The sequence below is a fragment of the Aphelocoma coerulescens genome, chromosome 19 (genome assembly GCF_041296385.1).
Source record: "Aphelocoma coerulescens isolate FSJ_1873_10779 chromosome 19, UR_Acoe_1.0, whole genome shotgun sequence".
Lineage (NCBI taxonomy): Eukaryota > Metazoa > Chordata > Aves > Passeriformes > Corvidae > Aphelocoma > Aphelocoma coerulescens.
The window spans coordinates 4,869,962-4,883,607 of record NC_091032.1 but is presented as its reverse complement, the minus strand read 5'-3'; the positions used below and the strand labels follow the sequence as shown (position 1 = coordinate 4,883,607).

Genomic DNA, 13,646 nt, shown 5'->3' with positions numbered 1-13,646 from the left:
GCTGGAACCTGCAGAACTGTGAGATCTGAAGAGGAAACAACAGCCCACATCTAATGCCTGCCCTCCCCGGGAGGGAGTTTGGGATAAATCAGTGAGCTTGTCATTTTTATTTTGGATGGAAGGAGGTGACAGCTCTGCCTGAGGGACAAAATTCAGCAGCTCCAGAGGACTGGCAAGTCCCAGGTATCCTGGGGGGCTGGAAAACCTCTGGCACAGAGGCTCCTCGTGGTGGGGGGAAACAGCTCCTGGCCCTCCCCAGACCCCCTTGCACTGCTGGGCTTGGCTGAAGGAAGCTGTGCCTAAAACCCAAAGCAGCCCAGCTCTGCCAGCCTGGGGCTTCTGGCATCCCCCAGGGCTGGAAAAGCAAGGAAAAAGGAGGTTGAGGAAGAGGGGGATCACGAGCAGCTCACCAAAATTAGCCAGGCAAATTTACACCGTTCAGCTGGAGCGCCTCTGCCAACAGCCACGTGGGGATATCCAGAATATCTCAGGATTTGGAGCTGCCTGGGCTCTATTCCCATGGTCCCTCCTTCCCCAGAGCCTTTCCCAGGCCCGTGGGATGCTGGTGTTGATGGCAGCTGGGACGCTGGCTGCAGCACATGGGGACAGAGGTCCTGCCCTCCCTGGTGCTGCGAGACATCGCTGCCTTTAGCTGCTGTAATGGGTTTCTAAAATTAGCTGCACACTCTGCCCTTGGACTCGAGCAGGACATTTCTCAGTTGTTTAATATCAAAAGTCCAAAAAAATAAAAAAGGAAGCAGAGCACAAAAGCCACCCAGTCAATGCATGGCTAAGTTTATTTTATCACTTGTCCAACAGAACTCAACATCTATTTTAAGTCATTTATGAGGAGTACAAGTGTGAATAGCTGCAGAAGTTTTGCAATTCCAAGACACCACATACAGCTGCTAAAAAAAGCAAATTTAACCTTCCCAACAAAGCCTCAACAAGCAGCCCACCCTTCCTTGGATCGTGTTTCCCAGCTACTGACTTCAGGCAGCCAAAGCTCATCTCCCCCAGACCTGAAGTTGATTATTTTATGAAGAGGGCCCCAGCCACGGCAGCATCACCCCCTCGCTGCATCCTGGCACGCTTCCCTTCTGTTTGGGCTCAGTTTTCCAAGGGGACAGGTGTGCGTTGGTCCCTTGGGGTTTATCCCTCCCTTCAATTTATGAGTATTTTACATTTTGCCACTGGCCACAGCTCCTATAAATAAACCCTGGCTGCCCATGGCAGATGTGAGGCCTTTCCCTGCATGCTCCGTTAGAGGCCCCGGCTTCCCAGCAACGGGAATGGGAATAGATGTGAGTCTGCAATGAAATATTAATTGGGAGCAATGCTATTCTCCTGTCTACAGAGGGGAATTTTAATTGAGGACCACCTTAACAAGCTAATACCTTCCCTCACCATGTGGTCACAGCAGGAAGGGGGGGTGCTGGGACCTGCTCTTTTTAATTGGAGCATCTCCTATCGCCTCTGTCTCCCCAAATCAGCCCAAATTAGCAGCCCAGTGTTCATCACCCAGCAAACCCAATCACCAGCAATTGCTTGATTTGACTTGTGGTTTCCTAAGAGTCAGAAATATCTCAGCAAGGAGAGTCTGGAGCATCCCTGTGAGGTCAGGCCTGACCAGCAGCACCTCCCTTCATGCCCTTTAAGTCCTAACTATCCCTAACTATGCCCAAACTGAGGGCTCCAGTTCAAGAAGGGCATCTGCCGGTGCCCAGCAGCACGGGCAGGAGATCCCCAGAGCTGGAGCAAAATAGGAATTCTCAAATAGCACAACACCTGAAAATGCAAGTTCAGGAGGCTGCTTTTCCTCCCCAGTTCTGGCTAGATTTAGCCCACCCAGTGTTGCACTGGACTTCAAACAGGATGGGAGAGACATGTGGATCTGGGAGGAGGGGTACCTCTGATCCTGCATTTTCCACGTGTTTTGGTAAAGACTGAGCTTTCTGGGACATCAGGAGAGCACAGGAACTGCTGCAGCCCTTCCAGGGCTGGAAAATGATTCTCCCTTAGCTGAGGCTTTTAATTTCAAGGGTGGGAACGGGGGGGGATCATCATCCTACAAAGCAGAAAGCAAAGCTCCAGTAAAGCTGCTGGCAGGAGCGGAGGGACAGCTCCTGCTGCGGGGTGGGAGGGAGCCAGAGCCGGCAGGGCCGTGTCCAGCTGTCACTGCCACATGTCACCCACGTCCCCGTTCTTGTGGAACTCGTGGAGGTGGTCAGCGTACCTGGGGAGAGGGCAGAGCCACGTTAGCCTGCAGCAAGCTCCAAGGGGCTCTGGCAGCCGAGCAGGAGCCGCTCCGATTCCAAGGGGTCATTCCAGGAGGATAAGCACCCTGCTCTGCTCCAGCCGCGGGCAGCAGGGAACTGGAGTCATGGCACGGGTCTGACCCAGGTCTCCAGGATCACATTTGCCTTTATCAGGATTCCTCCTGGGCAAGGACTGCCCGCAGGAAAGGGTTTGGAAAACACCCAACCGAACACAAGCGGTTGCCCCGTACCGTGACTTTTTCTCGCCCCCATCCTCACTGGGTTTAAAGCCCCATTAACTGGCCTTGATTCCAGCACTGAGGTGCCCAAAATACCTGCTGCAGACCACCAAGCCCTGCCCACCAAACAAACCCCGGGGCCAGGCTGGCCCAGCCTGTCTTCACTCACTTCTTAGCACAGAAGGCAGCGCAGTCCCGTCCCATGCTCTCGCTCCAGGCGGTTTTGTAGAGCACCTGCAAGGGAAGGAAGGAATGGGATCAGCTCTGCTTCCACCTCCATCCCAGCCCCTCCTCACTGCAGTCTGTGCCACTGCTGTGCCAGCCTGGCCCTGCCATCCCATCCTGGAGAGGGACTTGTGACAAAGGCATGGAGTGACAGGACAAAGGGGAATGGCTTCAAACAGATACAGAGTTTAGATTTGGTATCAGGGAGAAATCCTTCCCTGCGAGGGTGGGCAGGCCCTGGCACAGGGTGCCCAGAGAAGCTGTGGCTGCCCTGCCCCTGGAAGTGTTCCAGGCCAGGTTGGATGGGGCTTGGAACAACGTGGGATAGTGGAAGGTGTCCCTGCCCATGGCAGGGGATGGCACTGGATGGGCTTTAAGGTCCCTTCCCACCCATGCTATGATTCTATGATCACCAGCATGGGGAACCCCCGGTGTGTTGCAGGGGTTGCCCTCAGGATGGTCAGGATGACCTTTCCCAGTGGGTTATTTTTACTGGGACAGCGCTGCTGTGGCTGTGGTAGCTCAGGGCAAGGCTCAGGGCTGCACACGGACAGAGATGTATTTTTGGAACAGGCTTAAGGAAGGTCACTGCTTGGCTTGACTCCTTTTTACCTTCATGGCTCCGTGTTTTCATTCCAGAGCCGAGGTCTGAGGAGGCAGGAGGCAGTGCTGGGGTTTGGGAAGAGGGACAAGCCCTCCCATCCCCCACTGATTGGTTCAAGCCTTGGGGACTTGTAAGCTGCTATCACCAGGGGATCACCCATACCACACAAACACCCACCAGCAGGCCTCCAAATTAGGGTTAATTGAACTCTCCTGGGATCAGTGGCAGAGATGTCACTCCCACTGTGGGTGTGGAGGAGCAGGGGCTTCCTCCAGTCCCCTGTGGCACACACAGTTTGTGCCCAGCCCAGGCAGTGCTGGGTGCTGGATTTCAGGCCCTTTTGTGTCTAGATGATGTGAGATCATTCCAGCCATGTAATATTTATGAATTTTCCTTTTTTTTTTTTTTTTTTTTTTTTTTTTTTTTTTTTTTTTTGGGTTAGAGCTTTAAAGTTTAATGATGTTTAACTTTTTATTTCCTTTGCTCCTTTCCTCACCAAAATAACTTTGCGAGCAGGACAGAAATATTGTTCTGATTTGGCTTTCATCTCGTTTCCTCGTTTAATTATTGATGACTTGTTTGGCTTGTTTTTTCCTCCCTGAAATGACAAATAAACTCCCAGACACTGTGCAAGGATATAGGAGGAGTTTGCACCATGACAAACTCCCAGGAGATTCCAGCTGGCTCAAGCCTCCATTCCTACCAAATCTTTGCTTTTCTACTTTCAGCTCTAATGTAGAGTTGGGAAAGCTTGAAAACTGGAGAAAAAGAGAGCCACAGGGCAGGTAAGAAGCATGGGGAGAGCCAGAGCTCATCCCTGGACAGGGAGCAAATGAGCTCCACTGAGCAGAAGGTTAAGGAGGCACCCAGGAATAGGAAAGTGCAATTGCACATGGTCTAGAACCAGGCAGTGTGGGCTCAGGGGGATGTATTTTATTCCTAAAATCGCTTTTGGTATTGGATTCATAATAATTAACCAAAATTTTGCTCCCCACTAGGAGAGGGCTTGCTTGGGAATACACAAACTCCGTGTGAGCTCCCGGCACAGCGGCACCACGGTCCCATGGCTGCTCCCAGGAACAAAATGAACACACAGACAGCTTCCAGCTCCTGCCCTTGGGCAAGCCTGTGCCCACCCAGGGTGGGATTTCCACCCTGTGGAGCCGAGGGGGATATTCCCTGGCATGTCCGTGTCCCACACTCCCGGCCCTGCCGTGCCTCCAGAGCCACTGACACAGCGGCTGCAATGCTCTGCTTGGCACATCTTAAACCAGCCCAAATTCCCCCTGGAGGGGATGATAGCAGATGTTTTGTCTCAGTGCCCACCCCCTGTGGCCCACACACTCACCAGGAAGACGAGGCAGTGCAGGAACAGGGTGTAGAAGAAGGCCACGGTCCGAGCGGTCTTGTTGGACAGGATGAGTCGCCCCTGCAGAAGAGCAGAGTGGAAAATCCCACTTTGATGGGGGCCAGCGGAAACCAGCTCTCCTCAAACAGCTTTGGAGAGAGCCTGGCCAGGACTGGGAGCCTGTTCCTACCAGACCCTACACAAACATGCAGTGAGGTGGTGTTTGCCACCCACCCGCGCCCACCTCCGAGCAGTGACGCTCCTTCAAAGCGGCTGCACAAGTGCCAACGCTCTCAGCCCAAATTTGCCCAAACTGAGGTGGACTCAGGGCTGCCTGCTGTGGGCTTGCCCCCACTGAAAACTCTTCTGGGGGTTTATCTGAGTTGCTTTCGCCCAGCTCTCTCCAGCGGCTCTCCCTGCTCCTGCTGTGCCAGCCCTGCCTCAGTGCCTGCTCCGCAGAGAAACCCCGGCAGTAATTAAGTCTTGCACATTTTTAATTCATGAGCTCGAACAACTTGTGATTTGCAGCATCCCCTCATCGCCTCCTGGGCAGGGCACTGGAGCCAAGGCTGTGCTGGTGTTCCCAGAGCCGGGCCCTGGTGTCCCCTTGCTCTGGCTCTGCAAGGTCTGTCCCAAAAGGTTTGCTCTCCACCCTTGCCCGTCCTGTGCCACCCCACAGGGCTGCCCAGCCCCACTGGTGGCTGGAAATCTGTGGGGTGAGGTTGAATCGCCCTCCACCCCTCATTTTGGAGAGGCCACTGAACCACAGCCAGGCCCTGATGACACCTGAGCCCTTTTGGCACATCACACCAAGATCCCAGTGGGAAATCCTTCGTGTGCCTCCCTTCAAAAGCATGAAAATCAGGAGCAGCAGAGGAGTGGCTTGCAAAGGACAGGTCCTGCCTTCTTTCATAGCCTTCTTTATTCCTGCTGTAACCCAGGGACTCATTATGGACATAAGCACATTCCCCAAACACCATGCAGGCTTTCCAAAGCTGGCATTAAAACCCACAGATCTCCCACCAAACCCATTCCGGGCTGAAATCGTCTTTGCTATTCACGGCCACGGCGGAGGCTGCTGTAACAAACAAGATTATGTTCTTAAATATTCCCAAGGAATAACTCCCCTAAGTCAGTTTTTTTTTTGTGAATGCCTTTCATTAATTCTCCGTGGTGCTGGCACGCCACACAATCCATATTCATGTTGGCATTTGCTTGGTTTTTATGTAAATGACAACTCTGCCTTTATTGCAGGATATCTCTGTGTTCTGGGGCTGCTGCAGCCCCACAGTCCCACGTTCACCTCCCTTGTGCTGGAGAGCTGGGGGTTAACTCAGCCAAAACCCCATCCTGAGCCTGCTGCTAATGCCACAAATTCCAATATAAGTCAGATTTCCTCAATAACCACGTTTTTAGCTCAGAAAGTTCAGCCCTAAGAGATGGCAGCCCAGGCTTGCAGTGGCAGCAGTCGCCTCCTGCCCTCCCTGGCTCAGGCAAGGACCCTCAGCTGCTGCAGACACCACAGCTTCCCCAGCATTTTCCCTGATACTTTTTTGGAAAAAAGAGCCAGAGCAGGAAGGATCAGGGCTTGGGAAGGGGTTTTTATGGAGAATGCAATGAGAAGTCACTGTGTGCCTGAGGATGCTGTGCTGTGTGGGGCAGAGATCTTCCCTGGAGCGTCGGACCCTCTGCAGCCCTTCACACTCCTTCTCCCCAGATGTGTGGGGTGCTGGGGCTCTCTGGGGGGGGGTCTCCGATGCAGAAGGCTTTGGCCCTGGATGGGGGTGCAGCCCTGAGCCCCCCAGCACGCTACAAACCAGAGGAGAGGTGCTTGGAATCAGAATAGAATCAGAAAATCAGAATAGAATCAGAAAAGACCTCAAAAATCCTTGAGTCCAACCATTCCCCCAGCACTGCCAAGGCCACCACTAACCACATCCCCAAGTGCCACATCTCCATGTCTGTTAAATACCTCTGGGGATGGTGGCTCCACCGCTGCCCTGGACAGCACAGGAGGAAAGGAATTGCTCCTAACCTGAACCCCAGCATGGCCCCAGTGTGGTCTGCACCCCTGCCTGGGGCAGCAGGGATGGGGCCTTCCCACTGCCCAAGAGCCCCATTTCTTTGCAGGCACTGGGTTAAAAACCTCTCAGCTCCCACCAGGGCTGGCAGAGCAGCCACTCACCATGCTCAGCGTGGCTTTATCCCAGGGACTGAGGCTCAGGTACTTCCTCTGGCGCTCCTGAAAGGAAACCACAGCAGATTTTAAGGCTCAAAGGGCTAATTTGGGGGTTGCAAAACATGGAAGGAGCTGTGTGCCCCAGGATGCTCCTATTTTCCCCCTACCCCCAGCCATCATCTGGGCACAGTGACTTTTATTTATTTTTTATTTTTGAAAGCAAAGGGCGTTAGAGTGCGTTTCATTCTATCAGAGCTCCCTGGATTTCATCTGGGCATGATCCCACAGCAGACAGAGGGGCTGATGGAGAGGAGGGTGCTGGGGGGCCTTTCATACCTTCCTGCTGAAGGAGGAGAAGGGGTCCAGGCGTTCCTCATACTGGGAGGAGTAGCGCTGCTCTGTGTCATCCCTGCTGCTGCCCTGTGGGAGCAAAGGCAGCGTGAGAGCCAGCAGGGACACCCAGCACAAGGACAGAGCCCCCAGGTCCCCCATTTGGAAGAAATGACCCCCAAAGGATGGAGCAGCACAGCCCAGAGCCGACCCACGGGGCCGACAGCATCTGTCCCCTTCAGAAAGGAGAAGCACAACGGGAACTGTTGAACAAAATCATTTGTTCATAGAATGGTTTGGGTTGGAAAGGACCTTGGGTTGTTACACCAGGGGATTCTGCTGTAAGGACTCCCTGTTTCTCCTGTGTCTCCCTATTTTTGGCCCTTTCCATGAAATAATTGTCACCTGTGTCATCCTCACAGAGCTCAGCTGGGCTACTGCAAACCCCACCCTGAATTCTTTTGCTGCTGGGCCAGGTAGGACGGACACAGCGGTTTAGGAGGAACAAATCATTGTCCAAACACAGAGCTGTTATAAGCTGGGAAAAGGGCAAGGAAAACGAAGAAAACCCCTTGAAAGAAGGGAAAGATTTGGGTGGGTTCAGACAGGCTGGATTTTATCCTTCTCCTGGGACAGAGGTCCCCCTTACGCAGCCTCGGCCGCAGCGAGCCCCGAGGATGCTCGTGCAGCCGGCACATCCCTGCTCCTCCTTCCTGCACCTCTGCAGGAACTGCAGATTCCACACCATTCCTGCCCAAACCCAGCCTGGAAACAGCACATGCAGCCACCAGCCTGCTGCAAGCTCTGGCTGCTCGCTCCGGTGCGAATCCAGCCCTGTCCCAGCCCGGTGCCACCTCCCGCTCTGCCCAGCCAGCTCGGCAGTGCTGACACACCCCGAGGGCTTTCTGGACCTGTTCCTACGTGCAGAAGGTTGCCCTTGCCCAGCCCCGTGGCTGGTTGTTACACCTCCGTGTAAACCTTTAGTAACCGTGCCCTCACACCCTGCAACCCGAGCCTCGGGTCACCGCGATGAGACCATTTAGGGGCGCTGAACTGGCCGCAGCCCGGCCCGGTGGAGCGATCTTTGATGAGTATTTTTAACGTGTCACATGCCCCATTAGAGGGTGAATTATGCAATCCCCAGCGCTGCTGCCACAGAGGGTTTTGCTCTTTAGCTCATGGCAATGGCATTCAGGGGTTGCCTTGTGGCGGAGGATAAACATGGATATGATATTCCGCAGGAGAAACGGGAAAAGATGTCAGAGGGGACGACCTGGCGTCATCACGGAGGCATAAATAAAAGAACCAAATAAGGTCCCTCACAGTTGTAGGAGTTTCCCACCCCCAAATGCTATTAAAATATCCATCAACAAAACAGACTCGGTCCAGGCAGCACGGGAAGGCAGCAGCGAGAGGGAAGGATGGCAGGGAATGGGTGTCCTCTCTGTGAGTGGCACTTTGGCATTTTTAGGTCAGGACAGCCTGGCTCTGACCGGAGAAGTGGCTGCAGTGGAAAGCTCCGGGGCAGCAGCCTGCCCCTCCTGCAAACCCCCAGGGATGAACCTCCTCAGCGACACAGCGTGAGCAGAGCAGGTTGCAGCCAAGTCTGGTCCCCCTTCCCAGCCTCCTCCTGGCATTGCTGGGATGATTTTGGGCTGGTTTCTTCTCTTTTGTCTGTCTTCGGGCTGCTCAGGGAGCAGCTCTCTCTGCTGGCTACAAGAAGTTCAGGAATGAGCACAGGTGGGACAGGACGAATTATTTTCCAGGCTCTACGGCAGGGATTTATTGCAGGAGGTCCCAGTTTAACCCCTGGCTGCCTGCTCAGGCAGAAGGATCCACATTTACCTGCTAGAGCACCACATTGCCAGCAGTGAGCATCAAAGGGGGGTGTAGCAGCTCTAGTGGGGAGGAAATTTGGGCTTCTGGCTTCAAAGACCCCTCAGCACAGTTCTAAACTGCCTTCCTGGCAGGGAGGTGGGGTCCCTGCTCCTCTGGACAGAGCACTGCACCTTTTCCCACCCCAATTAGCTCCAACTTTCATGCAAGCTGCATACTGGAAATGTGCAGTTTCTGTGTGGGCTGTCTGTCCGTGTGAGCCCAGCCCGAGGATGGACAGACAGATGGACAGATGGACACTCACCCGGCCAGGGTAGCTCTGCAGGAACTTGATCTTCTCGTAGAGCTTGATGTTGTCAGCTCTCAGGTTGTCCAGCTCGCTCTGCAGGGCGTGCACCGTGTGCTGCAGCATCCGGTTCTCCTGCACGGGGGGAGAATGGGATCCAGCCAGGGGGATTCAGTGCATCCAGCCAGGGTTCAGTCCCTTCTCAGGAATTAAACCCCCCCCGGCTCTGAATTCAAATTGCTCCCTAATTAAAACTGTCCCAGGTGTGGCAGAACGGGGCTACCAGTCCTGAGCCATTAAGAACCCCATCCCTCAGTGGCCAAAGAAGGGCTGGGGCAGCCAAGGTGGCTGAGGGGGGCTTTGGGATGGGATGTGGCTCCCACAGGAGGTGCAGACACAACCTGAAAGCTTTGAAAGGGTTGTTTTGAGCTCTCCTTTGGTTTGTCACCCCAAAATGCATCCTCTACATGTTTTTTCCATGGCTACCCCAAAGACTGTGCCAGGAGGCCAAGCACAGGGACACAGGGATTTGGACCTGTCCTTGAGCTGGAACAACACAGGCTGGGGCAGGCTTTGGTCCTGCTCACAGCAGGATGTATTTTCCTCTTGCTTGCAGTGGTTGGTACAAAATTCCCTGCAGGTCAGCAGAGCAGCCAGCCCAGGCTGAGGCCCTGCAGCCCCCCAGCCCCCTCCCCAGCACACTCACCCCCTCCAGCTCCTGGTTCTTGGCCCGGAAGCGTTCCCGCTGGCTGGAGATGATGGAGAGGAGCGAGTCCACCTGCCCCTCGGGGAATGAGGTGCCAGGGGATGGAGGGTGACCTGTGGACGAGGTTTGGTGTGAGAGATGAGCTGGTAGATGCCCACCATCCACCCCAGGGGCTTGCTCATGATCCTCCTGCTGTGGGACCTCGGGGGCACCCAGATAAACCCCTGTGCACAGTTATTACAACATGGACTGGTACTTATGGGGTTTTTTTTTCATTTTTGAGGACTCATCCTGGAAGTGGAGAGGAAAACCAATTGCATTATTTGGTGCAACCCACATCTGCCTTTCCCTGACCCCAACCCTCCCCATCTCTCCTCTGGCTTCTGCAGCAGCTGCAGCATTAAAATAAAGCCCCAGAGCCACAACCAGCCCCTCCATCCACACCCTTCTCTCCCCTACCCTGACTCCTCATCCACCACCAGCTTGCTATGCCCAGGGCCCCATTTTTTGGGTGTTCCACATGGGTTGCCCCCCCATGACGGGGCTCTGAGCGTGTCTGGGGGGCTATGGCCATCCCTCCCTGCTCTTTCTTCCTGGCAGTGGCGTCCATGGCCAAGGAGAAATGTGTCCCCAAGGCCATGAGTCAGGCAGCTGCACAGAGCAGTTATTCATAGTGCAGGAGGGGTGGCTGCAGGTTGTTTGGCTTGGTGGGACTGTTGCTGTGATATTGTTTATCTTGTGTTTTCAAAACCTTTCAAAACAAACCAAAAAAAAACCCCAAAAAACCAAGCAAAGAAAGGAAAAAAGGAAAGGAAGTGTTTTGTTGTTGTTGTTTTTTTCCCAGAGGAGCAAAGAGTTGTTATTTTTTTTTTTTGATTCATTTTCTCCTGCAGACCTCAGCGCAGGGGCTGATGTACAGGAAATGTTTCACTGGCTGGCTCTGGAGGGGTTTGGTGTGGGAAGAGCAGGAGGCAGAGCACAGAGCTCAGGGTGTTTGGTTCAGCCTGGGTTCACCAGCTCAGCACAGAGCCAGGCCTGGCACGTGCCCACTGCACCCCTCGGGAGGAGCCAGAGGATGGGCAAACCATGCCCAGCATGGAAAACTGTCCCAGTGAGGGACACACAGAGCAGGTGATGCCTGTGCTGGCTCAGGAGCCTCCTCGTGCTGCCATCCCTGGACAACTGACCACCCTGCCCATGGCACTGGGGTGTCCCAGCACCAGTTTCACTCCCTCCTCTCACCATAAAACAGCGCTGTGGCCTCCTTGATGGGCTCAGGGATCTTCTCCAGGCCGGGGGTGGCCGCACCCTGGGCAGCACAAGCAGAAGGGGTTAAGCATTTCCCACCCACCCAAAGGTGCCTGGGCAAAGCAAACCCTCCTGGATCCTGCTACTGCCCTGGCAGCTGCAGCCTCATCCCTGCTGGATGGGCATCCTGCCAGGATCAGGACTGACACAGCGTGGAAAAGCTGGTGTTCAACCTCAAATCCCAGCCTCTGCCTGGGAAGGAGAAGGGCTAGATGGTCCCTGGATGCCACTGGTACCACCCCCTCCCATGCCAGCACCTCCCCACTGCACGGGCACCGTGCAAATCTCTGCTGGGTGAAATATCAGGCAGAAAGAAAAGGAAGGAAAAACAATTTTTAAAAGGGAAAAAAAGAGGAGGTGAACACTCCCTCACACCTCCAGCTCTGACAGCCAAGCCTGGGGCCGCGGGGAGGGGGGGGTACCTCTGCATCCGGGCGATGCACGGCAGACAGGGCTTGGATGGTGCTGAGGTCGTGCTCCAGCTTGGCCACGAGCTCCTTCTGGCCAGCCAGGGTGGACACGGCCTCCGTCAGCTGGATCTGCAGCTCGGCACAGCGCACTGCAAGACAGAGCCAGGCCTGTCACCCGGGGGGCCCCAAACCCCAAACTGTGCCAAGGGGACACCAAAGAGCTGAGAAACCCCCACCTGGAGCACCAGAACCAACTCAGAGCAGCAACCCTGTTCTCTCCTTATGTTTGGGGGCAGCAGGACAGCAGCAATCCCTGCTCAGCACCAGGGGTCCAGCCCTCCTTGGAGATGCCCCAGGGTGGGCACAGTCCCTGGGAAGGAGCAGTGCCACATCCCAGTGCCAGAGGCAATGGGAGCAGGCAGCTGCCTGCACTGGCACAGCTGCTTCAAAGCATCAGCAAGGTATTTTTGGAGCCCCAGGGGTACCTGGCAGCATCCTGGCTGGGCAGAGTTGGGGGACCTGGAGAGGGATGAGGGGAGCTGAGCCCATGAACTGATCCCGTCTGCACGGGAAAGGTGATGGAAGAGGCTCCCCTGGCTGTGGGGGCTGGGACAGGCACTCACAGGGCAGATGGGGGCTTGGAGCAGGGTGGGGGACATCCCCCAGGAGGGGCTCAGGTGGGACCACTCCTGCCCCAGGCACTGGGCCAGGCTGTGCAGCCCCCGGCGTTCCCGCTCAGCCAATTTTCTACAAAGGATCCCTCTTTCCAGTTGCCCCCCAGAGTAAAACCCACACCCTAAACCACAACAGGCACTGCTGGAATGCTCCAGGAGCAAAACAAAAACCTCTCGTTCCCCTCATATAACCCCAGCCCAGATGTGAAGCAGTGGAGGGCTGCAGCTACAGCGAGAGGCACAGGGGCAGCACCTCAGGGCAAGCTCCGTGTTCCATTGGCAAATCCATCCCAAAATTGTCCTGCAGCAGGAATTGACTCATTTCACCTTTCTCCCTTGCTGCCAGCAGTGTCTGGGCCTCTCCCTGGCTGGAAAACCTGCTCAGCTCCAGGTTCAGAGCTGATGCTTTGCACTGCCAGCACCTCCACCGTGGGGATGCAGGATCCGTCCCTTGATGCCTGGGTTTCCAGGTGGGTGAAAGTTCAGGTCCCAGCTGTTCCAGCCCCTCCCTGATAATTCCTGCTGTAATTATTCCCCTAAATTCCAGACAGCTGGAAGGCAAAAAATTTCCTCATTTATCAACAGCCAGGGAGCAAGAAGTGCAGGGGTTGCCTGGGGAGCAGCAAATGCAGGCTGTCCTCAGGGCTCCTACCCTCTCTGAGCCTTCAGATGAGGGGTGCAACGTGTGCATAGCTCAATTCCAGCTCTCCCAGTCCTGCCAGGCTGGGAAATGCTCCACACACCCTGAAACCAGCTGTGGAGGGAGGTCCTTGCACAGGGAGTGATGCCCTGACCACAGGGTTGGAGTGATGGAAGCTCCAAGTGATGCCCGAAGTGACACTGCTTTTCCAGGAATCAGGGTCTTTGCTGGTGCAAATTCCCCCCTTTTTTTTGTAGATGTGGAACCTGGGGACACGGTTAGTGGTGGGCTTGGCAGTGATGATGATCTTAAAGGTCTTTTTCAACCTAAACAATAAGGAAGACAATTACTGTGTTCATGTAATAGAATCACAGAGTAGTCTGGGTTGGGAAGGAACCTTAAAGCTCATCTCATTCCACCCCTGCCATGGGCAGGGACACCTTCCACTGTCCCAGGTTGCTCCAAGCCCCATCCAACCTGGCCTTGGGCACTTCCAGGGATGGGGCAGCCACAGCTTCTCTGGGCACCCTGTGCCAGGGCCTCCCCACCCTCACAGGGAAGAATTCCTTCCCAATTTCCAATCTAAACTTAGATTGGACAAAC

The 13,646-nt window shown here is 54.8% G+C and overlaps 1 protein-coding gene across 1 annotated transcript in view; it reads right to left on the bottom strand.

Annotated features, from left to right (window-relative positions):
- Window positions 1-779: 779 nt before the first annotated feature.
- Window positions 780-13,646, bottom strand: part of CUX1 (cut like homeobox 1) — a 271,185-nt gene continuing 258,318 nt past the window's right edge. The window contains exons 15-23 of the mRNA XM_069033261.1: window positions 11,742-11,878; window positions 11,254-11,320; window positions 10,012-10,124; window positions 9,324-9,440; window positions 7,190-7,273; window positions 6,860-6,916; window positions 4,675-4,755; window positions 2,667-2,731; window positions 780-2,236 (exon numbers count right to left, since the gene is read on the bottom strand). Coding sequence (XP_068889362.1) covers window positions 2,176-2,236; window positions 2,667-2,731; window positions 4,675-4,755; window positions 6,860-6,916; window positions 7,190-7,273; window positions 9,324-9,440; window positions 10,012-10,124; window positions 11,254-11,320; window positions 11,742-11,878 — 782 coding nt within the window. The 3' untranslated portion in view covers window positions 780-2,175. The remainder of the gene's footprint in view (window positions 2,237-2,666; window positions 2,732-4,674; window positions 4,756-6,859; window positions 6,917-7,189; window positions 7,274-9,323; window positions 9,441-10,011; window positions 10,125-11,253; window positions 11,321-11,741; window positions 11,879-13,646) is intronic.